General features: G+C 45.2%; 1 protein-coding gene and 1 non-coding gene across 2 annotated transcripts; both read right to left on the bottom strand.

Moving 5' to 3' along the window:
* Positions 1–5,265: 5,265 nt before the first annotated feature.
* Ppp1r8 (protein phosphatase 1 regulatory subunit 8) lies at positions 5,266–26,724 on the bottom strand. Its single transcript, XM_059255107.1, has 7 exons — positions 26,603–26,724; positions 24,426–24,486; positions 17,235–17,388; positions 15,460–15,680; positions 12,782–12,926; positions 7,793–7,857; positions 5,266–6,588 (listed from the first exon to the last, which is right to left on the bottom strand). The coding sequence occupies exons 1-7, from the start codon at positions 26,656–26,658 to the stop codon at positions 6,235–6,237; spliced, it is 1,056 nt and encodes a 351-aa protein (XP_059111090.1). The 5' UTR covers positions 26,659–26,724; the 3' UTR covers positions 5,266–6,234.
* On the bottom strand, positions 22,093–22,258 carry LOC131905437 (small Cajal body-specific RNA 1). The gene has a single exon (XR_009377949.1). It is a non-coding gene; the product is annotated as a small Cajal body-specific RNA 1 (non-coding RNA).
* Positions 26,725–27,020: the final 296 nt, after the last annotated feature.

Below are 27,020 nucleotides of genomic sequence, written 5' to 3' on the forward strand. Positions count from 1 at the left end.
TCCATCTGAACCTGTCTTATTGTGAATCTATTGCTTTAAACTGCAACATTACTAGGACTGAAATGGCAGCTTTGGCTGCTGGCTCTGCCCATCTCAGCTTTTTTAACAAGGTGGAGATGATAATTCACCGACATGCTGTCTGGTGACTCTGGGAGGCAGTGGGTCTATGCTTCTATCAAAGCAGCATATAGCCCAAAACCTTTTTTTTGTTTGTTTTTTGTTTTGTCTGTATTGGTGAAGGCTAAATCCACCAGTCAGCATAATGTGTGTCTTGGAGACACCTCATTCCCACCATGCTGCCAGTCAAGCCCGCATGCTACGAACCCGCCATAGAGTAGCATGGCGTGTTGTGGCATCTCACTGCTCGAATGAGACATGAAGCAGGAACCTGTTTTTGGCTCCATTTAGAATTGCTTATTAAGTATTCTCAGGTTTCAGGTGGAAACTCAAGCCGTTGGGTGCCATTTGTAGCTGAAGTTTTCTTTTGTATGTCCCAGTTTCTGCGTCCCATTACATGTTGCTTTTGTACACTGGTTTAATAAAATGCTGATTGGCCAGTAGCCCGGCAGGAAGTATAGGCGGGATAGCAGACAAGGAGAATTCTGGGAAGAGGAAGGCTGAGTCAGTAGATGCCAGCCCACCGTTCAGGGAGCAGCATGTAACAGCACACAGGTAAAGCCATGGAACTCGTGGCAACATATAGATGAATAGAAATGGGCTGAGTTTAAATGTAAGAGCTAGTCAATGGTAGGCCTGAGCTAATGGCCAAACAGTTTTAATTAATATAATCTTCTGAGTGATTATTTTATAAGTGGCTGTGGGGTCTGTGGGGCTGAGCAGGATCAGAGAAAACTTCAGCTACAGTGGGACCACATCAGTCTGCGTGCATTAAGCCTCAAGTGTCCATCTGTAAAGTAGAGATGCGCCATCCTGGGCAAAGAATGTGCTCGGCAGGGTGCTCAACAGTGAGTCCTTCCCTTTGTTCCTATGTCCTTGCCCAGTACCCTTGGAGGAACCTCACTGCTTGTGGAATGGCGTTTTGGTGAATACAGGGTCCCTCCTGGTGGTGGAAGCAGGTACTGCACCCCATCCCAGTACAGATCCCTTCAGGACACAGGCCATGAGACCTTCCTGTAGTTGAAAGTTTTCTCTGGTCCTGCCTGGCCCCGTGGTCTTGCAGCTGCTTATAAAATAATCATCCAAGGCTTAATATTATTTACAAACTGTATGGTCCATGGCGGGCCTCTTGCTAGCTAGCTCTTATATCTTAAATTAACCCATTTCTATTCATCTATGTTTTGCCATGTGTTCCGTGGCTTTACTGGTCTGCTGGCATGTTGTTCCTTGGGCGGCAGGTTGGTGTCTCTCTAGATTCCGCCTTTCTCTTTCCTGTCTCTTTCCTTGGATTTCCCCCCTGCCTCTAAGCTGCCTTGCCAAAGGCCAAAGCAGCTTATTTATTAACCAATGGGAACAACATATATTCACAGTGTACAGAAAGACATCCCCAGCACTTCCCACCCCTCACATGCCAGAGCTCATGTCCACCACACCCTATCATTGATTCTTCAGTGAAGTGGCCCTTCCTCCACTTCTTGATGACAGAAAGTATCACCTTCCTTGGAAGATTTCACAACACTCTCTACTTTGTCCCCTTCCCCTCTGCCAGACAGAATTTAAAATAATCTCAGTATTTGGATTTATATCTAGATTTGCAAGACAGACAGACGTGGGGGGATCTAGAACATCTGCCTGTCCCTTACTTGGGAAACTCACAGAGGCCAGGGCCAGCCTTACCTGTTCCCAGGGTGTTACTCCTAAAATGAGTCAAGCTCCACCTCAAATCTCCTCAAGGAAGCTCTCCCCTAGTCTGGGTGAGATGACATGTGCTACATCTTTTTCTGGATTTTCCAAAACATTTGAGTTAAAGTTTTTTGAGACAGGATCTCATTAGCTTTGGGGGACCTAGAACATATTATGTAGACTAGGCTGGCCTTGAACTCCGGAGTTCTGCCTCCCAAGCCTGGCCTTAAATTTTTTGTGTTTATTTGTGTGTGTACGCACATGTGTGCACATGTGTAGATGTAACCGTCTTGTTAAATAAATGGAGCCAAATACAGAGTTAAAAGCCAAGAGGTCAGAGCAATAGCTAAGAGCTGAGATTAGAAACCTTACCCTTCACTGCCGCTGCTGTCCTACCTCTCCGCAAGAGACCTACTTCCTGTGTGTTTGTCCTTTTTATTGACATTCTATTCTGCCTTCTCATTGGTTGTAAACCCAACCACGTGACCTCTTCTTCACTGCCCATCTATATAGACCTCCAGGTCTTCTATGGTTGGTATTGAGATTAAAGGCGTGTGTCTCCATGCTGGTGGTATCCTTGAACACACAGAGATCTGCCTGTCATGTGACTGGGATTAAGGGTGTGTGCTACCACTGCCAGACTTCTGCTATGGCTTGCTATTAGCTCTGACCCCCAGGCAACTTTATTTATTAACATACAAATAAAATCACATTTCAGTACAAATAAAATATCACCATACACATGTGTACCAAATGCTTTTAGCTCAGCATGCACTTGGAGGTCAGAGGACAGCTGTGTGCAGTGGATTTCAGGGATTAACTCACACACCAGGCTTGGGCAGCAAGTGCCTTTACCCACTGAGCCATCTCTAGGTCCTTGTTTGTTTTTTGTTTGTTTGTTTGTTTGAGAGAGGGTTTCTCTGTGTAGTTCTGGCTATCCTGGAACTCACTCTGTAGACCAGGCTGGCCTTGAACTCAAACTCAGATTCCCTTGCCCCTGCCTCCCAAGTGCTGGGATCAAAGGTGTGCACCACCACTGCCCATTTTTTTTTTCTTTGTTTTGTTTTTAAGGCAGTCTTGCTATGTAGCCCAGGTCGGCCTGGAACTTGAGATCCTCCCAACTCAGACTCCCATGCCATACAGGTATGAACCACATATCCAGCTGAATTTTTTAAGTGTGTGTGTGTGTGTGAAACCCTTTTAGTGCTTTCGAATTCCCCAACAAAGCCTGTGTGGTGGCCTCTCTTCCCCTCCAGCCACTGGCCATCCCTGTGCCAAGTTCCTTTTTTGAGGGCTCTCTCATAGCAGTTCCTCCTCCTGGAAAACCTTGGTCCACCCCTTCTGGGTACATGTAGTCAGAAGTTTCCCTGTGTCCCACCTGGTCCTGCAGCCGCTGGGACCCAAGTAAATACACAGAGGCTTCTATTGTTTACAAACTGTAGAGTCTATGGCAGGCCTCTGGCTAGACAGCTCTTACATCTTAAATTACCCATTTCTATCAATCTATGTTTTGCCACGTGTTCTGTGGCTTATTGGTTTGCTGGCATTTTGTTCCTTGGGCGGCAGGCTGGCATCTCTCCCTCCTCTCCTCTCTTCTTCCTATCTGCTTGTATTTCCTGTCTGCCTCTAAGCTGCCTTGCCATAGGCCAAATGGCTTTATTTATCAACCAATCAGAGCAATACATACACAGCATACAGAAGGATATCCCATAGCAGGTAGTTTGTTTTTTTTTCCTTTTGTTTTTTATTTTGAGACAGGGTTCCTGGCTGTCCTGGAACTCACTTTGTAGACCAGGCTAGCCTTGAACTCATTGAGATCTGCCTGCCTTTGCCTGCCTAGTGCTGGGATTAAAGGTGTGTGCCACCACCACCTGGCTCTGGGTAGTTATTTAGTACTCAACTACAGTGCTACCCCCTGGAAGCCACGCTGACCTCCTAAGTCAGGGCTTGCTGACCTCATCTAGTCCTCCCATTTAGACAGTGCAGCAATGTGGCCATTTCTTTCTGGCTTGTCTCAGACAAGGTCTCACCTATCCCAGGCTAGGCCTTAAACTCATTATGAAGCTGAGGCTAGCCTGGAGCTCATGATCCTCCTGCCTCTACCTCTCAAGTGCCAGAATTACAGGTATGTACCATTACATCCAGCTGTCTTATTTTTTAATACATTTTAAGTACCTTTTGTGGGTATGTGCACCCCTGTGGATGTATGCTCATATTGTTGACTGTCTTCCTCCATTGCTCTCCAAGTCATTCCCTGAGGTGTCTCACTAAAACTTCCATTTTTGGACTTGATTAGACAGGCTAATGAGTTCTGGGGACCTGTCTGTCTCTGCCCGCCCCCCCTCCCCACAACCGTGCCCATGTTAGGGGTTACATACCTATGTCATGGAGTATAATTCTTGGGGTGCTAGGGACTTGAACTCTGACTTATATACCTGTATGCCAGGCACTTTACTGAGACATCCCCTATTTTGTGTGTGTTTTTGTTTTTGAGACAGGGCAGGTTTCTGTGTAGCCCTGGCTGTCCTGGAACTTAACTCTGTAGACTAAGCTGGCCTCGAACTCTGGGATCCCCCTGCTTCTGCCTCCTGAATTCTGGGATTAAAGGTGTGTGCCAACACTCTTGCCTCTATTGGACATTTTAAAACTTCAAAACAGGAGAACACTGAGACACAAGCAGGCATAATGGAGCGACAATAGACAACTTGGACCTCTTCACGTCCATTGTCCAAGCAGCCACGCAACTCGTGCTTGGAAGTTCCCGTACCCACAGTGCTCATGGACAAGTTATTTATCTGAGCCCGACTCTCCTTAGGGCAGACCACTCGAAGTGCTGTGAGTAGCTCCACAGCACGTAGGAAGGGCCTTGGGGATGAGTGTAGTCCTAAGACTTTGCTGTGAAGGTGTCTTCACGAGACAGGACTCACCCGTGCAGACTGGAGATGCCAACCTTCTGACTATGGCGTCCCATCTCCTCTCTAGAGGCTGCTTCTGCTGCAAGTTCAACCCTCTTAACCATGGGTTTTGTTGTTGACCTTTGAGTTGTCCAGGCAGGCCCTGAACTCATTATGCAGCCAAGGACGCCTCTGTGCCCCTGGTCCTGCTGTCCCTGCTTCTCACATCAACCCATGTGACTGGAATTTGGTCCCTTCCCAGAAAGTCCTATGTCTCTGCAGTGACTGAGACTCCAGGACCCAGAACACACCAGCCTTGACCTTGCCCACACCTCGTGCTTGGTCAGCATACAGCATCTGTTCTGAATTCTGACCATCTGCAACAGGCACCTCTTCAACCCTGAACCTCAGGGCCTCAGTCTGAGGATTACAATCTCTAATGAGAATTGTCACATTCCTTGGGGGCTACTTTTATTTGTGGTAATTAACAGGGGCAGAGCACCAGCTCCCAGGACAACAGCCACGCCCCGACAAGTGTCTCCTGGCAACAAGACTCCAGACGGCACCCAAATGACAAAAGTTACATTTAATTTACAATGTAATAAAGGTTACAGGTAAAAAGCTACACTAAAGCAGAAAAGGCCTATTACACAAATGTACAAGTCTGTACAAAGCTCAGACAAGGGCTCCTCCCTCATCTCCTGTTAGCCAGGTCTAGCCTGGAGCTCTGAATAACCAGAACTCTCCACTGGGGTGGGGGGTGGGGGAGCCTCCAAACCAACAGCTGAGCATGTCCTCCTGACACAAACCTGGTCCTCGCAAAGCAGTCTTTTCCTGTTCAACGTGAGCCACCCTAACTGGTCATATTCTTAAGACACTGCCTCACGGCACACACAAAAGGTGATGTCACGGCGAGGGCAGCACCGGACTAAATGAGCACTAGGCAAGTGGAGTGTTCAGTGTGGACAAGGAAAATAGGTCAAGTCCAACAATACTGTTAAAAACCCACAACCCGTGCCTGTGACACTGGCCACAGACAACGGGAACTCAAAATGGTCTCACTCCAGCAGAAATGACAAGAGGAGAAAGGCCTAACTACTGGACCTCAAAACCACGGACCAAAGACCTTGGTTTAAATGAAGAATGCCCTCCAACCTGGGATCCATGGCAACCATTTTGCTACCTGGGACTCACAAGGGAAATGGATTTAAATGAGGTTACCGCCTCCTCCATAGCTCTGGATTCCATCTATGTGTGCGACTTCGTATAAAAACCGTCCTAGGAGGTGGCGGAACAGGGAGAGCGCCAGGGCAGTCTGCTTAGGGCCTGGGAAGCCTTTCTCCACACTTCACGTGTTCTGACTCAGGTCTCTAACTGGTACTTTGGCCCCACCCCAGTCCCAATAGTACATGGTTAGGACCCCAGAGACTTTCTGAAAGACGATACCGCACACATGGAAGTTTTCTCCCTAGTTCATTAGCTCCCCTAGTCAGCCCTCCACCCATCCCCACCCATCCCACCCTCTCCACAGCCAAAACTATCAAATCAGTAAGGAAGGTGTGGGCTTCTTGCCCGGCCAAGCCTCCTTTGCGTATTTCTTCTTCTTGGGTTCATTTACAGCTTCAGGGTTATAGACGGCAGGGTTTGGCGTGGGGTTTATGGTCACCGCTGATGGTACAACAGGAGTCAAGTCCACGTCAGGGGCGAGGTTCGGGTATGGCATGGGTAAGCCACCGATGAGTGCTGTCCCATGGATGCCGTGTGGTTGGGAGCCTGTCTCACTGTGTGTGGGGGGCAGGCCCCCGTAGAGTCCTCCGCTGAAGGCAAAGTTCTGCATGCGCCTGTTCCCTGTCTCCTCCAGGCCCAGAGAGCCAGAGCCTTCCATCCGCTTCTTCTGTGGTTTGCCACAGGACAGGGGAGAAAACAGAAAGGAGACCTGAGATGAAGCCTTAGTTTCTCTCCACTCCTGCCTTAGAAAGCTAACATCTGGGGAAAGTGCCACCGTGCAGCCAGCCACTGTTTCTGAACTCTCAAGGTCTGATGTCATCTAAGCAATGGCTCTTGTTATTTCTTTTGAGACAGTCTCTCCTACACAGCCCTGGCTGTCCTGGAACTCACTCTAGACTAGGCTGACATCCAACTCAGATCCACCCGCCTCTGCCTCCCAAGTGCTGGGATTAAAGGTGTGCACCACCATGCCTGCCTGGCCTTGGGTGCCCAACTTTTAAACAGTCCAAGAGTAATCAAATTTGTGTCAAGAATGTGTGTGGTAAGGATGTGTGTGTAATAGTCCTGGTTGTCCTGGAACTCGCTTTGTAGACCAGTCTAGCCTCTAACTCACAGAGATCCGCCTGGCTCTGCTTCCCGAGTGCTGGGACTAAAGGCGTGCGCCACCACCGCCCGGTGGCAAAATAATTTTTAAAAGGACATGGCAAATGCCACATGTTAATGCTTTTCTTTCAACCCGAGACAGCAGAGAAGATAAAAGGAAGGTAGACCTGTCTGCACCCTTAGGGAAGATGACTACATTTCCAGAGCAAATTGTTAGTCCACTGTATTCTGGCTGGCCACCTCAAGTCCTTCTATGGGGACTCCAGGATTTCTGAGACACTGGGTGAGGGGAAGGGTATTCCCAGAGATGAAAAATGGGAGAGAAGCGCTGGAGAAATGGCTAAGCAACTGAGAGCACTGGCTGCTCTACCTGAGGACCCAGGTTCAGTTCCCAGCATTGACACAGTGGCTCACTCACAACTGTCTGTAACTCTAGCTCCAGAGAATCTAATGCTCCCTCAGGCTTTCTAGGGCACTAGGCATGCATGTGGTGTACATGCATACATGCAATCAAAACACTCATACATATAAAAGAAATATAAGTTATACAGAATTTTTTTAACAGGAGAGAAGCACAGGATGTGTTCTGAAATTACGCACAGATTAGCATTCATCTATACCGTTTTTAGTGGTTGCTGTAGTGCTGAGGATCAGGGCCTGGACTTAGCCAAGCACATGTACCACAACTGCATCATATCCCAAAGGTGGGATTCTGAGCACAGACTACTTGGCATTTCAAACACTCTTTTCTTGAAGGTGCTTCCTACCTTGACTGGAACCACTGCAGTCTGCACCATGTTCCGGAAGCGGCCGACAGAGGGGTCCACATCCTCTGCAAAAGGAGACCAGAGCAGGGTTGCGAGAGTAAGGGATTCAGCTGCACACCAAACCACCAGCTTGTTCAAATGGGAAAATACAGCTAACACTAAATATTATGTGCTAAGCCTTCCCAACAACCCCATAAGGCAGGGACTGCTGAACTGCACTGAGCAGATGAGAAACAGATCAAGGCTCAGAAGAGTCAAAGCACTAGGCCAGTCTAGCTGCTGGAGCGGGGAAGAGTCAAGACTTTAATCCAAGCAACCAGAAACAGGCCTGTGCGATACACTGCTTTCCCAGAGTTTTTTCTTTTCTATGTATTTCTCTTTTGAGGGCAGATAAAGCAACGGACTATTTTAGTGGTAAAAATAAAATGACATGGGGCTGGAGAGATGGCTCAGTGGTTAAAAGCACTGCCTGCTCTTCTAGAGGACCTGAGTTCAATTCCCAGTAACCACATGATAGCTCACAACTGTCTGTAACTCCAGTTCCAGGGGATCTGGCATCCTCACATAGACATGTATGTAAGCTAAGGATCAATGCATATAAAATAAATAAAACGAAATGAAATGGCAAGTGGCCATAACCACATATACTGCCATGTCTGTTCATCAGCAAAGATCAGAGTTAGGAATTAGAACCAGGGCTTCCCGTTCACAACTCTCACTAGAGGGTCTGAGTAACCCATCAAAGCAGCTCCTTTTCTTGGCTGAAGACACACCCCACACCCTAGAGCTTCTGGCTTCACTCTGCAGGGAGAGACCATCAAGGTAGGTAACAAGCCCACTTTCAGTCACTCTTTCAAGCCTCAAGCATTGGCTACCATGCACACAAGAACATGATACTCTCCTGCCTTTGAAGAATTCATAGTACCAAATCAGACAGGCTACAACACATCACAGGTGGATCTCTATGAGTTCAAGGCTAGCCTATATACAGCTCCAAGCCAGCGGAGCTACACAGTAATACCCTGTCTTAAAAAAGAAAACTCTAGATTTTAGTTGTGTGTATGTGTGGGTAAGCACAAGTGTGAGTGCATGTCTACAGAATACAGAAGACAATGGCAGGTCCCCTGGAGCTGGAGTTTCAGGTAGTTTGAGCTGCCAACACAGGTGCTGGGAATGGAACTTGGGTCCTCTGCTGAGCCATCTCTCCAGCCCCAAAGTGTCAAATACTCTCGAAGCAGAGAGGTGGCTGGGCTGCTCCACAATGAATATAAGAGTTACATCACCAAGGGCTGAGTGAGGAGAAAGCACATGAAACACTTTAAGCAACCATTAGCTTAATATCATCAAAGAAAACGAACTGCTTCCCTAATCGTGTTCTTTCTCATGTGCCACCCACTTTACATTTTAAAACAGGACATACAAGCCAGGCACTGTGGCACACACACTCAGAAAGTGGCAGGAGAAATTGGGAATTTAGCACTGGCTTTGCCTACATGAGATCCTGTCTTAAGAAAGAGGTGGGGGCATGATTGGAGAGATGGTTCATAGCCATCTGTAAGACCAGCTCCAGGAGATCTGATCCCCTTTCCTGGCTTCTGCAGGAAATGCACGTGATGCACACATACAGCCTGGCTAAACACTCTTACACATTAAATAAATACAAAGGAATTTATCCTAATCCAAATGAAAAGAAGCAAAGAAAACAAGAGAATTGGAGGGATGGCTCAGTGATTAAGAACATTTGCTGCTCCTCAAGAGGATGTGGGTTCATTTTCTAGTATCTACATCAGGTAACCTCACCACCACCTGGAACTCAGTTCCAGGAGATGCAATGCCCTCGTCTGGTCTCTGCAGGTACCTGCACACACAGTACACATAGAGCACATGCGTGTGTACATATACATGTATACAAGTGCATGCACATATATACACACTCAAAAACCAAAAACCCTGCCATGGTGGTACATGAGCTAGCTAGCCTAGCTTAATCAGCTCCTAGGCTAGTGAGAGGCCTTGTCTCCAAAACAAACTGCTTGGGGCTGGAGAGATGTCTCAGTAAGCAGTTAACTGTGCTCAACGCTCTTGAAGAGGTTCACTTCCTTTCTGGTCTCCAGGGACTCCAACCTGCATGTGGTGTATATATCTGCGTGCAGGCTCACATACGGACACACCAATACAAAACAAATAAAATTTAAAACCAAACATATACTCTTCTTGCTTCCTCAGTGCTGGGATCACACTATGCCCAATTCCAGTTCCTGCTCTTTTTTTTTAAAAGATGTGTGTGTGTGTGTGTGTGTGTGTGTGTGTGTGTGTGTGTATGTGTTCTATCTGCATGTATACATCAGTACCCACTATATATTGTGTGCCATTGTTGTGAGCCACCATGTGGTTGCTGGGAAAACTCAGGACCCTTAGAAGAGCAGCCAGTGCTCTTAACGGCCGAGCCATCTTTCCAGCCCCCTAATTCCTGTTTTTTTTTCCTTTTTTTTTTTTTTTTTTTTTGGTTTTTCGAGACAGGGTTTCTCTGTGTAGCTTTGCGCCTTTCCTGGAACTCACTCTGTAGTTGGCCTCGAACTCACAGAGATCCGCCTGGCTCTGCCTCCCAAGTGCTGGGATTAAAGGCGTGCGCCACCAACGCCCGGCTCCATTTCTTTTTGAAACAGGCTCTCACTGTGTAGCCCTGGCTGGCTTGGAACTCACCATGTAGATGACACTGGTCTCAAACTCACCAAGATCTGCACGCCTCTGCCTCCCAGGCAGGTGTGTACCACCACATCTGCCTAGTCCCTGCTCTCAAGCACTATGTTGCCTTACTTAAACACACTGCACAGTAAGGCGCAGGGTGCAGATTTCTGATTTCTTTTTTCTAGCTAGCCTAGAATATACAACATTGCAGTTTTCATCCCTAGTACTGAAAAGTAGGATGACCCATGAGCAGGCTTCTCAGATTGAACATCTAGTCTCTGCCTGAACATTTCCTTTAATACCCACTATTCTGAGAAAGAATCCAATCCAATCCATCCACTATCAACATGTACTTGTCACTGAACAGACGCCCCAGTATCTATCACAGGAATCCCTTTCACCTAAAGGTTTTTCATTTAAGTGTGTGTGTGTGTGTGTGTGTGTGTGTGTGTGTGTGTGTATCTCTGTGTGCGTACGTGTATGTGTGCGTGTACACATCCCATGATAAGTCTATGGAAACCAGGTCTTTTCTTCCAATACAGAAGTTCTGGGGACCAAACTCGGGTTCGGCAGCAAATGCCTTCACCTGGCAAGCTATTTTGCCGACCCAGGATTTCTCTGAATTGTCTCTATAAACATAAGCCTTGGATGTGCTGGTTCTCTCTTTGTTTATGCAGGCTAACTCCCTGGTACCCATGGGCTCTGGGGTTGGCCTACTGGAGCTGGGCTTCCCCTTCTCCCCCCACACACAGTTTCCTTATACCCCCTATACATGGCTAAGAACCAGGGCTCAGGAGCTAAGGACGGCACAAGAGCTCTATCAGCACACAGGCAAATGGGATGACTATCCCCAACCTTCTCTCAATGCAATTTTGAATTGCACTTGATTGGTTTCTCCATACCCCGAAGGCCCAGGCTGTTTTCAATGAAGTGAAATCCCCTAAGTCACTGGTCATCCCCCACCTCACACCCACCACGGGCTGTCAGTGGAGCAGAGCTCTCGTTTAAATAACTGCTATTTGAACCTGAATGTAGAAATGGAGTTATTCCCACAGCATGTGTACACACTAGGCAGGTGCTGCCACTGTATCAGAGCACTTGAGACGTAACATGAGCTCAAAAGACGAGCAGTCACCCAGCCAGTAAACTTAGGAGTCTGTGGTGGGGGCTGGAGAGCTGTCTCAGAGGTTAAGAGCACTGACTGCTCTTCCAGAGGTCCTGAGTTCAATTCCCAGCAACCACATGGTGGCTCCCAACCATCTGTAATGAGATCTGGCGCCCTCTTCTGGCCTGCAGACATGCATGCTGTATACATAATAAATAAAAAAAAAGTCCGTGGTGGCTTGAGTAAAAATGGGCCCTCCATAGGCCCATAGGGAGTGGCACCATTAGGAAGTGTGACCTTGTGTCACGGAGGGGGGGGGGGAGACCGACAAATGACACTTTGAGGTCTCAGAAGCTCAAGCCTGGCCAGTGTGTCACTGTCACTTCCTGCTGCCTGTGGATCCAGATGAGAACTCTGACCTCCCCCTCCAGCACCCACCACGTCTGCCTGCACGCTTCCCGCCATGACAATAATGGAGTAAACCTCTCAACTGGGAACCAGCCCCAATAAAATGTCTTCCTTTCTAAGAGTTGCTGCAGTCATGGTCTCTCCACAGCAGTAGAAACCCTAACTAAGAGAGCAGCACCCTTCCCTACAAACTGATGCTCTCACCTTCCTGTCATTTCCACATCTACTGCAGGTGACTTCCTTACAGAGAGGAGTTTTCGATGTAATTAATGGTGGCAGCAGATGGCACTGCTACCCAACCCATTGAGCTACCCAGAGACAAGGATGCTGCTTTGAGTGAAGGTAACAAAAGCCATCCTCACTTGAACCTTCACATAACACAGCCTACCGGGTCAGCAGAGGAGAACCAGCTTTGCTCTATATACTACATTGCCCAGAGCCCTCTGTCAGCCCCTCCTTTACATGTCCACAGCACTACGCTGATGAACTATAGAGAACATCTCTCCTCATTAGAGCACCCCAACGGCCCATACATTGTGTTTGCTACTGAGACCTTAACCTTTCCATCAAAGCAATTAGGGGGCTGAAGAGATAGCTCAGTGGTTAAGAGCATTGGCTGCCTCTCCAGACCTGAGTTCAATTCCCATCACCCACATGACAGCTCAAAACTGCCTATAACTCCAATTTCAGGGAACACGACACCTTCACACAGACATACATGCACGCAAAACATGAATGCACATGAGATAAAATAATATTAAAAACAAGAAACTAGGGAGAACTCTTACCTGGGTTGATGATCTCATCATCCTCACTGAAGGTCACCCGTGAGTTCTTCCTCTTCCTCTTTGGTCTCTGAATGTCCAGATTTCCCTCCTCAATAGTGAGGGTTGAAATGCGTTTGTTGTGGGCAGTGTTGAACTCTGTCAGGTTCTAAGCCAAGGTTCACACAACAAAGACTAGAATTAGTACCAGGGAGTTTGATGGAGAAAATACTAATAAAGGGCAAGAAGGCATCTGAGGCTTATTCTGACCTCCGAGGCCAGTGAGACTGCCTTCTTCATTCAGAGATTCCTACTGTCCTAATTAAGACTATTAATAGAGAACATAAACCATCCTCACCAACCATGAGAGTGTCATTTAAAAGGAGGTGAAAGGCTCTGAGAGAACAGGTCGCCCTTGAAATGAGGGGACGGTTGGTTACTTTGCTGGTCTTGAAGGAGTGCTACCATGACTTTATGCCAAGAATTAAAGGAAATTTATCTGGGAGGAATACTAACATTTATTTTAAAGTAACAAAACAGATGAAAAAGACAACAAAATCTTCTCAGTAGCTGGCCTTTTAACCCAGCCTCCTTCCTGTGTGTGGGGTAGAGGGCGGGGACAGACAGACAAGATCTATATAGACTAGGTTCTTCTCAAATTTGTAGCAATCCTCCTGCCTCAACTTCGTGTGCTTAAGTGCTGAAATCACAAGAATGAGCCACCACACCTGGCTTTTTCTCCTTTAAAAGTTTTAAGGACAATGGAAGCACTTAATTTTGGGCATTAATATCTTGTTACTCTCCTTCCTGCATCTGGCCCCAGTTCCACCTGTCTCGTGATTAATTTGGCCTTAGCACCACAGCCTGAGAGATCCCAAAACCCCAGGAGGACCTAACACCTCACCAGAAGACAGGGAAGCACAATAGCCTGGAAGGGAACAGACAAGAGAGACACCAAGGCCCCAGATAGGAGGAGGCTACTTCAGAAGAAAGTGACATCCACATTGTTAAGTGCTATTGTTTTTCTTCCAGAAGCCTGGGAAGCTGCTGGAGTGTATAGAAATAGTAAATGCCCAGGGCTGGTTAAGAACATATTTGCATTTGGTCTATGTGAACAGACAAACCACAGCACTGTAATAAGAGACATATAAAATCACAAATTACTGGGGTCAGTCTCCTGAAAACAGGCTGGAGATACAGGATGGTTGTAGAGTGAGTGCTTAGCATGCACATGGCCCTGAGTTTAATCCCCAACACCAAAATAAAGTGAAAGATTAAAAGAACAACACTTTCACCACTTTGAAATTAAATTTTGTAAAATGCATGGCCATAGAGGCATCCATATTTATAAGAACGAAAATAGGCTAGTCCTTATTTATTTTAATTTATTTTATTGTTTATTTTTATTTTATGTATGTGGATGTTTTGCCTGCATGCATGTCTGTGCACCATGTGCATAAACATAACTCCGCAACTGGAGTTACAGACGGTTGTTAGCCACCACATGGGTGATAAGATTCAACCAGGTTACTCTGGAACAACAGCCTGTGAACTTAACCACTGAGCCATCTCTCCAGCCCCAAAGCAGCCTAGTTCTTAGATTCCTGGGTTGTCTGGTCAGCACCAAAAAGGCCAAATGAATGACTGTTGGCTTTGCTAAGCTGGTGTTATTCAACACAACTTTCTGTGACAACAGAAATGAGTCTTCCATGGGCATCCAAGGGGTGTGTGTGTGTATGGTGTGTGTGTGTGTGTGTGTGTGTGTGTGTTTGCGCGTGCATGTACACATTCAAGGACTTCCCATGGATAGCAAAATATACAGATCCTCAGGTGTCTATGCAGGCTCCCACAAACTTTCTATCAGCTCTAGATCATACTTTAAAGATTTATTTATTTATTATGTATAGTGTTCTGTCTGCATGTATGCCTGCAAACCAGCAGAGGGCACCAGATCTCATTATAGATGGTTGTGAGCCACCACATGGTTGCTGGGTATTGAACTCAGGACCTCTGGAAGAACAGCCAGTGCTCTTAACCTCTGAGCCATCTCTCCAGCCCCCCTTGATCATACTTAATGAGAATATCTATAGCCTCAATAACGTCAATGTTGTATAAAGTTATGCTGTTTACAGAGACTCCCATGACATAGTTGATTGAATTCTCAACATGTTACCCATTACACATGTGAAGACGGAATACATGAAATGTGGTTAGTGACTACTGCACTGGACGATGCAGCTCTATGCAGTCATAAGAACAGAGAGAACAGGGGCTGCAGACATGGCTCAGCAATTAAGAGCACTGGCTGCTTTTCCAGAGGACCTGTGTTCGATTCCCAGCACTCACATGGTGGCTCACAACTATAATTCCAGTTCCTGGGGATCCAACTCCATATTCTGAACTCAGTGGTATGCACATACATTTATGCAGGCAAAACACCAAACATATAAAATAAATAACATCTAAAAAACCCACAAAAACTAAAACAGAAAAATGCAATTTCTTGGTCTCAGCCTCTAATAGCCAGTGAAGAAGCACATGGTCCCCCACATGTGCAGGGAAACCTGGTCACAGCTAGCCATATGCTCATTACCACACTTAAAAGAGCCTCCTGCTACTACGGTACTGTCATTTCGAACCAGGAAGAACGGCTACACACTGCAAAAACAAGGGTCCCAAAAGACAAAAATGACAGGAATTACATCAAGCTCCGTCTCCTCTTCTGGAAGTCCCAGCAAGCCCTTGAGTTCATCATCTTCTCCACCCATCTTCTCATCTCCTTTCACAGCCGATGGCAATGTCTGAGGCTTCTCTCGCAGAGTGTATGCCCTTGTGGACGCACCAAATGAAACCGTGGAATCGATGGGAATCTGCTGAGGCTTGTGAGGTTCCAACCGAATGTGACCCAAGAAAGTGCCATGAGCTGGGAATAACCAAATCAGAACTGTAAGGACAAAATCAAAAGCAGCCAGCGTTCTCAGAGGGGAGCATCATCTTTGCCTCTCTCAGGAAGTCAGTTCCCAGAGCACTTCAATTTTGTTTTTCTGATCGTTAGTTTCTAATGACAACAAATGTCACATTCAGGATTATATTCATAAAAGCAGCTTTTTTGTTTGATTCTTTCTCCAGTACTAAGGTCTTATCCATCCTAGGCAAGCACTCTACCTAGGATGTATTGAGCTACAACCCCAGCCCTTGGTTTTTGAGACAAGGTCTCACTATGTAGTTAGGGCTAGCTTTCAACTTACTATGTAGACAGTTTGGACTCAAACGAACTATGTTAACCATACTGACTTTGAATTCATGATTTTCCTGCCTCATCATCCTGAGTGCTGGGAATACGGACGTGTGCCACTATGTCTGCAGAAAAATACTTTCTAGGATGGAAATGTCACTAGTTCACTTCATCCTGTCCTGTGTTACAGCAAGGAAGCTTTGAATCTCTTTAGTGGATCTCTTACACACCTTTAAATCTGCTGATCTCCACAACGAACACCATTCATTGCCTGTTCTCTGCTGCCAGAAAGCCTTGGCTCCATTCTGGGTCCAGCAGGAATACCTCCAATCTAGCAGAGGCCATGCTCTGCTCTCCAAGGCACGAGGCAAGCATCGGTGTGGTCTGCCCTCTCTAGCTCCAAGTCTAACAACATGAAAACTGCTGGTCTGGTGGCATTATGCTTTAGCTTTTCCCCAGGACAGGAGAGGAGATTGGCCAGCACAGATGCCATGTCAATGCCAAGGCAAACCAAAATCCTACCAGAGTGAATTTTTCCATGTCAGCATTCTGCATGTTATGAAATGGAAAGAAAAGATAAGTACCCGTAAGACAAGGCTCATGGAGTCCTTATGTAAACAGACTGGGGAGGTGTGTGTCTGTGTGTGCTCAGGTAGGTGGGGAGGGCCAAACATGATGAGCAGAGGAAGTACAACTTTATACATTTTACTCTATTTATCATGACAAACAAGCAAACTTTAGCGGTCCACACCATCCAGTCTCAACTGCATTTCTGTAGACTATTTTAAGCAAAGTTTAAAATTTAATTAAATTAAATTGCAATGTACTTATGAAATTAAAATTGTTGTAATTCAGTTAAAGCAAAGTATATCTGGGATAAATAACTAAATAACCTATTATAAACAAAAAATGTTGCTCAAGTATTTTGTAAACATCCTGTATTGCTGCATACCAATGACACTATCATGATTTCAACTTAAACTGGATCCGAGTTTGCCATAGTCTTACAAGGACTTGAACATCAATACTCCTGAGTTCCTTCGTGCCATTTTTATTCTCTCTATATACAGATGTCTCCCAAACTATCTTTTCCCCTTAGTCAATTATTTCAAGAAAATCTCAGAAATAAAGAAGAGCTGGTAAAAAAAAAAAAAAAAAAAAAAAAAAAGGTCCCCCCCAGCCCAAGACCCCAAACAGCATTTCAGTCCCCCTGGGGAGCAGTGACGGGAGGCAGGCACTTACTGCTGTTGAGATCTATCAAGAAAACTCTCTTCAGGTGCTTGTGGTAAACCAGTGCTGCATGGACTCGAGAGCAAGACTGATGGTCGATGGTAAAGTCACACAAATCAGGGTTTCTCCCAAATAAGTAATACTTCTTCTCATCAATAATCAGTTTCTAAATAAACATGAAATTGCATATTACTTCACTCTTACTGCAACCAAGTTTAGCAAAAACTTCCAATCATGTAAGTGGAGGATCTCGAATAGGTAAAATTTCTGGCAGTCGAGAAAAGCATCTCCCATTGTCAAGTTCTAGGGTCTAATAAGATCAGCATGGGGGGGTTTTCCAACGCAAGCTTCTGACCATCGTAAGATCCAAACAGGGAACATCTCTCACATGTGATGCACACTAGATCCTAAACGGCCAGCATGCATTCCTCTCACTTCTAGCTAAGATAAAAACATACTGTTCCATTAGTTCATCCTGGCTCCTGAGGGACATTATTCACCCCTGTTCCATGCATGCCACTGAAATTCCAAATGACAGACCTCTTCTCCAGGGCAATGGACTCATCCAAGTTCAACAAAAATGTCTTCAGGGCAGAACTGTCAGCTGAAATACAGGGATCTGGACTACTGAGCAGGGAAAAATATGTCTTTGCCTATTTCTAAGTACTTATTTCAAGTCACTGGCACAAACTTACCTCAAGAATGCTCTATGAGCCAGGCGGTGGTGACACATGCCTTTAATTCCAGTACTTGGGAGGCAGAGGCAGGTGGATCTCTATTAGTTCAAGGCCAGCCTGGTCTATCAGAGTTCCAGGACAGGAAAGGCAACAGAGAAACCCTGCCTTGAAGCACACCTTCCCCCAAATGCTCTATGTACAGGCCCACCTCTATGTACTCAAATAGCAGTTTACTAAGCTAAAACTTTTTGATGGAGGATTACATTTCATCTCTCCAAATACAATCCTCCACTGTGTAGAGCTGGTATCAAAAACAAAACAAAACTGTTCTTAATTCCATTAGACTTAAGTGGCCTCTTCCTGTGAGATAATTCTTATATTCTTCTTTTTTAAAATGTAACTCTGGGGGCTGGAAAGACGGCTCAGTGGTTAAGAGCACTGACTACTCTTCCAGGGGACCTGGATTCAATTCCCAGCACCCACATGGCAGCTCACAGCTGTCTATAACTCCAGTTCCAGGTGACCCAACACCTTCACAAAGACACACAGGCAGGCAAAACACTAATGATCATAAAATAAAAATTTAAATATAATTCTGGCTGGCCTGGAACTCTAGGCTAGCCTCAAACTCAGGGAGATCCCCTGCCTCTATCTCCTAAGTGTTGGGATTAAAGGTGTAAGCCACCATACATTGCTGAAATAAGAATTTTACTAAGGGCTGAAATGGTAGCTGAATGCCTTTAATGCCAGCACTCAGGAGGCAGAGACAGGGGAGATCTCAAAGTTGGAGGCCAGCCTGGTCTATATAGTGAGTTCCAATAGAGCCAAGGCTATTATATAGTAAAACCCTGTTTCAAAGGAAAAAGAAATAAAACTGAAAAGATGGTACAGGGGTTAAGAACACTGGCTGCTTTTACTGAGGACCCAGGTTCAGATCCCCAGAACACACATGATGTATTATAATTGTCTTTAACTCCAGTTTTAGGGAATGTGTCTTCAAGTCTCCACAGCATCAGGCATGCACATAGTGCACATAAATGTAGGCAAAATACTCATATACATAAAGTAAAAATATCTTTTTTTCTTAAAGAAAAAAAGATTATTTGATTAGCAAATGAGTAGGAAGGGCAGAAAAAGAAAGTGCATTCTTTGAGCTGAATCATGCTCTATGAAAAGTTCAATTGTTGTCATAGACGGTTATAAACTACAGTCATAGAAGGAAGGACACTAGGGGAATTATTACTAACGAGTTCCTATTTCTAGCCTGATGCTAGTGGTCTAGTGGTCTAGTAATCTAGTATGAGCACCTGATGACCATCATTTAATATGCTGTCTTTTTCCTTTAAATATCAGGTCTCATTAAGCTCTGGTTCACATTCCACCCTACATTCCTAAAATCCTCATAAGGCCAGGAATAGCAACACCTATTATCTTACAACTTCAAGCCAGGCTGTTGGTGCAGCACACCTTTAATCCCAGCACCTGGGAGGCAGAGTCAGGGGATCCCCAAGTTGGGGCCAGCCCACTCTTCTACAGAATTAGTTCCAGGACAACACAGAGAAACCCCATCTCAGAAAACAAACAAACAAACAAAGAACTTCAGAGGTTAAGGCAAGGTGATTGCAAGTTCAAGGTTAGCCTAGGTTACACATAGTAAGGCCCTGTTCTCATATTCTTATTCATTCTCATTCTCATTCTCTCTCTCTCTCTCTCTCTCTCTCTCTCTCACGCACCCCAACAAAACAAACCCAAGAAAAGCTAGCACAAAGCTTAGAAGAGATGTATAATGAAGTAGAAGGCTAGAAACCAAGAACTATTCACCCGTGGCTAAATCATTAAACTCACAGTAGGTATAATGCACCATGGAGGGGGCTCACCATTCAGGACATATGCATTAGTGTCTCCACATCTCATGCAGGACTTCTGGCACTGTTAGCAGCAACAACTGCTATGCGCTTACCTGCCACACTCCTGCCATGAGTTTTACAGTGTATCACTGGTGAGGACAATCCCCTAGGGTTGACATTCTTTCCATTCTTAGGCATACCACCCTCCCTTATAAATTTTTTTTTTAAGTAAAATAAAGGAGCTGGGGAGACAGCTCAGTGGTTAAGAGCACTGGCTGCTCTTCCAGAGGACTGGAGTTCAATTCCCAGCACCTACGTGGCAGCTTACAACTGTCTGTAACTCCAGGGTCCAATAACCTCACACAGGCATACATGCAGGCAAAACACCAATGCACATAAAATAAAAATAAATTATTAGGCCGGGCGGTGGTGGTGCACGCCTTTAATTCCAGCACTCAGGAGGCAGAGCCAGGAGGATCTCTGTGAGTTCGAGGCCAGCCTGGGCTACCAAGTGAGTTCCAGGAAAGGCGCAAAGCTACACAGAGAAACCCTGTCTCGAAAAACCAAAAAAAAAAAATAAAAATAAATAAAAAAGAAAAATAAAATTTATTTGATTTTACAGTTTAATATATTTTATTTCTTTTTTTTTTAAAATAAGATTTCATATATTCCAGGTTGGCCTTCAAACTTGCTATGTAGCTCAGAGTGACCTTGAACTTCTGACCCTCCTGCCTTTCTCTACCGCCTAGACGCTAAGATTACATGCATGTACCACAAAGCCCACTTAAATGTAAGCATTTAAAAATGCTAGCCATGGTGGTAAATGCCTTTACTTCTAGGTAGAGGCAGGCAGAGCTCTGTGAGTTCAAGGCTACAGAGGTCTACAGAGTTCCAGGTCTACAGAGTTCTACTCTACAGAGTAGCCAGAGCTACATAGTGGGACCTAGTCTTAAAAAAAAAAAAATATATTTTCATTTTGTGTTTGTGTGCAGGGTAAGTCATGTGTACAGGTACCTGTGGAGGCCAGAAGAGGGCATCTGATCCCCCAGATCCTGAGTTACAGGTGGTTGCAAGTGGCCCAACCTGAATGTAAGGAATTGAACTCAGGTCCTCTGGAAGAGCACGGATTCTCAATTGCTGAGCCATCTCTCCATCCCCCAGTTTGAGCATTTAAAACCTCTGTTATGTAATTTCTTTAATCCACTAGTACTAAAGGGTAAACCAGCTGGGAATGAACATTTTAAAGAATAAATAAGTATGTATCATGGGTCATATGCCCCCAAAATAAAAAAATCTTCTTTCCCTTTAACCTTCAAACAGCTTAGATCTGTGGGTCACTTCTGGGGAATTCCATCCAGCAGTGCCCACATGCTGCCGCTATAGATCATATCAGGGCCATACTTCAGAGCACCCAGATTTGGTAAAGGCCTGACAGCCAATAAGTCACCCCAGTGTTACATTTTAAAACACAAATTAAGGTGGACTGTAATTATGTACACCTGTAACCCCAGCATTCAGGAAGCAGAGGCAGGAGGATCACAATAAACTAAAAGCCAGTGTGGTCTATACAGTGAGTTCCAGGGAAAGTCAGGGGGTAGCTTCTGGGACTTTGACTCAAAACCACAAAAACACCCTGCCCACAACCCCTGCCTCCCAAAAAAACAAAACAGAAAAAGACTCTTGTTACTAAAAAGACATTGGAAGCCTGGTGTAACACTTCCTGCCTAAAATCCCAGCACTTTGGAGGCTAGGCAGAAAGACCACTATAGATTCAAGGCCTGCCTGAGCTACACAGTAAGTTCCAGAACAGCCTAAAGACCCTCTATCAAAATGGTGACTGGGGAATGCAATGGTGATTCAAGAGGCAGAGGCAGAGCTCTTGTGAGTATGAGGCTAGCCTGATCTACATAGTGAGTTACAGGCTGTAATAGAGAGCTCTGAAACATTAACAGTCTTCTAAGGTAGCATTTACGCAGGTTGAATCTCACTGTATGTCTCACTTATATTTTTATTTATAAATATGGCATCCTCACTAATTTGTCTGTTAATAACCATAGTGTTCATAATGGGTCACAAGCAATGATTCTAGGGTGCAAAAGACGTATCAGAGATTGAGTTAAGACAAAAAAATAAAAATTAAAAAAAAAAAAAGAGCGAAAGGATTCTCATGTTACATGCACACATTCACTATCAACAGCATCCCAGCCACAGAAATGTTAAAAGGAATTTTAATGGAAATCAAACCTCTTAGAATTTAGAAGGTATGTTAAAAGGTGAATGAATCATGCATTGCTCTTTCTGGCTACTAAAGCTGTAATTTCTGGCTAGCTATGGCCGATCACTATCAGATGTGCCTCTGAGTTATAACTCAGAATGTGTCTTTACACACTGGGCCTAAAAGACTCATGGCTTTTACTTTAATATCGCACTTCTTCAACCCAACTATCACGACATATCACAAGCCTCTGAAACAAGACTAGGATATAGATAGCTCGGTTAGTATCCAGTGCTGATCAAATCTAAATCCTTAAAATAAATACACCTAAGCTAAGGGGTAGAATACTTGCCCAGAAGCATGAGACCCTTGTCTGATCACTAGCATGGCAAAATAAATACAAACACACACACACACACAGAGACAAGGACACACTTCTCAGGCCTATTCTATTAAGAGTCATATAGATATACCTATGGATAATAATTTGAAGTGGTGTGCAACTCAGCACATGCAGAAATGAAAGATAAGAGCAGCAGCAGCAGCAGATGAAGACCAATAATCACAGGGTGCTGAATAAGGTAAAATACTTTGAAATATACATCTCCCACCAAGGAATGTGATGTTATCACTGAGCCTTTTTGCCTGTTTATTCTTATTGGAAACTAAAGACTTACTAAATTCTAGTAAAAGAGATTTCGTCTTTTAGTTTATTATTATTCCTCTGCGTGCCTGTGTGTACTGGAGGAAACAGGCAGTGGAGGAGGTCAGGACAACTTTGTATAGTTGGCTCTTTTCTTCCACGCTTGTGTGAGTTCCAGGGGTACAACTCAAGTAGTTAGGCTTGCATAGCAAGGCTTTTCCCTGTTGAGACATCTTTCCAGCCCACAACGCAGATTTCTTTATGTCTTCAAATTTCACACTGTTCTATGGAGCAACAAATTTTTTTCCTATGGAACCACCTGGAGTAAAAGAGGTTCCTAGATATTTTTAATAAGCATTTGAGGTCCTCTCTGCCCTATAAAAGAACCCATGAAAGTTCTTTTCCATAAAAGAACTCAAAGGGGCTGTGTGAGACTGGTCAATTCTACCACTCCATCTGACCCCCAAAACCCCTCCTTTTCCAAGCTAGTATCTATATGTCATCTTTTTTATTATATACATCAAGGAAAAATAATTACACTTAATAATAGAGCTTTGAACCCAATTTCTAACTATGAAACCGGTGGATTTAGCCTCCATTTCTTGGTAAATAACTATACACATCTTAACATAAATAAGGCAGATATGGTGACTCAGATAATCCCAGCACTTGGGAGACCAGGGTAGGATGACCAATGAAACCAGGCAGGGTGAGCTCCAGGCCAGTGTGGGTTACAGAGTGGAACTCTATCTCAAATATGAAAGAACAACATCCCAGCCCTTGGGAGGCAGAGGCAGGTGGATCTCTGTAAGTTCCAGGTCAACCAGGACTACATAATGAGATCTTGTCTCAACACCAATCAAACAACAAAATCCCACTATAATCTAATAGCTAATCATTGTACTCTAAGTTTGATGTGACACAGATTCTAGAAACCTATGCAAAAGCTGTAATTCCACTAAACTTTTCCTTTGTAACATTTAACTATAATTATACTTGTGTGTGTGTATGTGTGATTCTGTCTCTCTCATTCGTTTTTTTTCAGACAGGGACCCAATATACAGCCCTTCTGGCCTCCAACTCACAAAGGTCTGCCTGCTTCTGCCTCCTGAGTGCTGGGATTAAAGGTGTGCGTCACCATACCTTGCCTCTCCCCTTAGTTTTAAATGAATGGATCTTAGCTCCAGTTCATTTTCTTTTTTGACAGTGTCCTACCTAACAATACTACTCTGATGGAACTAATCTTTAATTTCACAGAAGCAGCTTAAATGTTAAACTCAATTTATATCATAAACTTCCTCAGTTATTGTAAACTATATATTCCAGTTTGTCTGAGCCCTGCAGGGCTATGAACTGCTAAAAGTTATCTTCATTTGGAAAGTGAGAGAAATAATAAAAAAAACCGAGTGTCTGTGGAAGAGAAGAGTATTGAGCGCTAGAGACCAAATCCAAAAGGGTTGTTTGAATGCTAGACCAACACTCCATTGCACAGCTACATCCCCAGTCCCTAGAGCTTTTTAACAGGGAGACAAAAAAAAAAAAAAAAAAAAAAAAAAAAAATCAAGAACAAGCCAGTGTGGTGGCACATACCTTTAATCACAGCACTTGGGAGGCAGAAGCAGGTGGATCTCTGTGAGTTCAAGGCCAGCCTGGTCTACACAGGGAGCTCCAGGACAGCCAGAACTACAGAGAGACCCCGTCTTAAAATAGACAAACAAACAAACCAAAAAAACAAAAACAAAGAAGAAAAATAACATTGCTGAAAACAAAGCAGAGGAGAGTCACTAAGAAAACCCTTTAGAATGGGGTGCATTTCGATACCTCGATTAATTTGTCTCCTTTCACTACATCCAGATGTAAGCCAGGTGGGGGTTTACCTGCCCTGGAAAAGAGCAGAAAAAAAAAAGTGTTTTTCAGGATGAGTCCATAAATGTCTTTTACAACCCCTATCCCATTCAACATCAGGGCTCTCCTGCCAGCCTATAATTAGTTCAAAGAGAAATGTCACGTCCTTCACTGTTAGAGCTTTTCTACCTTTGACACTTTCTTCCCAAGTGAGTCAATTGTTCTAGGGGAAATTTTGGCAGATCTGTATTTAGAGCAATCAAATTAAATAAATAAAAACCCCTGCATTTTAACACTTCAGAGAGAAAAGAGTTCAGTGTATAAGCATGTCTCATCACCTGGAGAGGTTTCTTCTTTTTGCTTGTTTTTTTGAGACACGGTCTCATGCATCCCAGGCTAGCCTTAATCCTTAGTGGGTTTGTATCTGAGGATGACCTTGAACATCTGAGCCTCCTACCTCTACCTTCTCTGTGCTGAGATTACAGGTGTAAGCTACCATGCCTGGTTTAACCTGGGGTTTTAATCTAAGATTTACTACTCCTGATATAAGGACAGAATAAACCAGTTTTGCTGGGTACAGAATCACACATCTGAATTTCCATCAGAGGGATCACTCCAACTTCAAGGCCATCCTAGTTTATACAGCAAGTTTCAGACCAGGCAGGATTACATATACAGATCTTGCCCCAAAACAAATAAACAAATGTTAGTTGTTTGGGGACTGATCGATATGTGTCTCATCACAAAATAATCAGAAACTATTACCCAGATGAACTCTTCTGACCAAATCAGAGATGTGTAATTAGGGAACTAGGGCAAATCAAAATCATGCCCATGAAATCAAGTACCCTGAACAGGTCTTTGGGGGGGGGGGGGTACCACAAAAAACAAAAAACAATTCATTGAACTTTTCTCTGTACTTTGCTTTATCATTCAAGGGGGATGTGTGCATGTCAAGTCATCTGACATTTAATGACAGGTGATCTCAAAGAGTCTCTTTATATTTGGCTGGCCCAAATTTTAAATCGGTACAGCCAGGGACCAGTGAGGATAAAGAATTTGTAGGCTGAAGCAAATGGATTTTTTTTTTTTTTAGAAGTATAAAGAAATGCAGAAAACAGCCAAACATTCATTTGCTTCCTGGGCTTGCTCATTTGGACCTTCCAGGGCCCTTACATTTGCAGTCTATCTAATTGAAGATTCAACACAGTCATCTCACGGTTCTGCTCCAACATTTTATGGCACTAGCTAAAAGGACAGTGCATTGGACAAAAGCCCATTTTGTTCGAGAAACAGGTTAAAAATGAACATTAAAACCAAAATATATTTTCTGAACATCCTATCATGTGCTTGACTCGGGCCTAGGAGCTGGAAATGATGCATGGGTTTTTGCCCTTGAAGGTCTCAATGTAACAGAAGACCGAGAAGTAACATGTTAACAACCGTGAGGAGCCGCAAAAGCAGAAAGGGCTAACTCGGATGCATCCTCGTGCAAAGCAATGCGTATTTATTCATCCTGTACCCTACTCAAGGCTTAAATCATCTTACTACTCCTACGAACTTCCCAAGGGATGAAAATGATGTATTCTAACAACTTCTGGTGTCTTTTGTACCGGGCTACGTGCTGGTCTGGGCACAGAGAACAAGGGGGATAGTTCCGCGCCATCCCTGCCCTCAAGGAGCTCCCAGTCCGCGGGAGAAGGGTAAGCACCGCTTGGAGGATGCAGCAGCCACGGGGGGATGCAGCACCAGGTTGGGCTGGGGTGGGGAAGCCAGCTCGTGCGCGCCCGGGACGTTCAACACCGGGGGCAGGTGTGATGCTCCCTGAGAGCACCAGACACTCAATGAGGAGTTGGAGCAAGTTAGGGGCCAAGGCCTCCAGCACCTCTGCGAGCGGCTGACCAGCCAGGGGCTGTCTAAAGCGAACGCCTTCGAGCCCCCAAACCTCGGGTTTCCTCGGAGCCTGGGCCCCTGTTCCTCCACACGCCGCCCGGCCCCTCACAGCGGACAGTTTTCCCTCAATCATTCCAGGCTCTTTTTGAGCCGCTCGTTTCGTCTCGAAAAAGAAAGAAAGTAAGAAAAGACCCAGCCTCCCTTCTTGCCCCGGTTAGCCCACGCCAGGCCGTTCCAGCCCCAGCAGCCCCGCCACTCACCAGGTCGGGCAGTCGAACAGCGGGAGGCTGGAGCCGGAGTTCGCGGCTGCCGCCATCTTGCGTCTCCCCCTCCCATTTGGCGGGCCCGAGGCACGCCGGGAAACTGGGAGGTCGAGAGGGAAGAGGCGGCATCCCAGCAGTCTGTGCGCACGCACGCACAACGCAAGCACGCTGGCGGGGGGCGCCTCTGGTGGTGGTTGGTTTTATTTTGAAGTCTGCGGTGTTTGCTGGGAGACTAGGGGCTCTCCTTGGTCTCGGTGTCAGAAGTGGCTTGTACCGAGGTGTGGGTTTCCCGCTCGGTTCTCCTCCAAAAGCTCCCGGCACCCGAGCCTCTCGCGCTTCATCTAGAGATAAGTGATCGCTAGAGATAGAAGAGATTGCTCCTTCCGTTTTTCTTCCAGCCCTCCCCTGGAAAGCT

The sequence above is a fragment of the Peromyscus eremicus genome, chromosome 2, assembly GCF_949786415.1.
Source record: "Peromyscus eremicus chromosome 2, PerEre_H2_v1, whole genome shotgun sequence".
NCBI lineage: Eukaryota > Metazoa > Chordata > Mammalia > Rodentia > Cricetidae > Peromyscus > Peromyscus eremicus.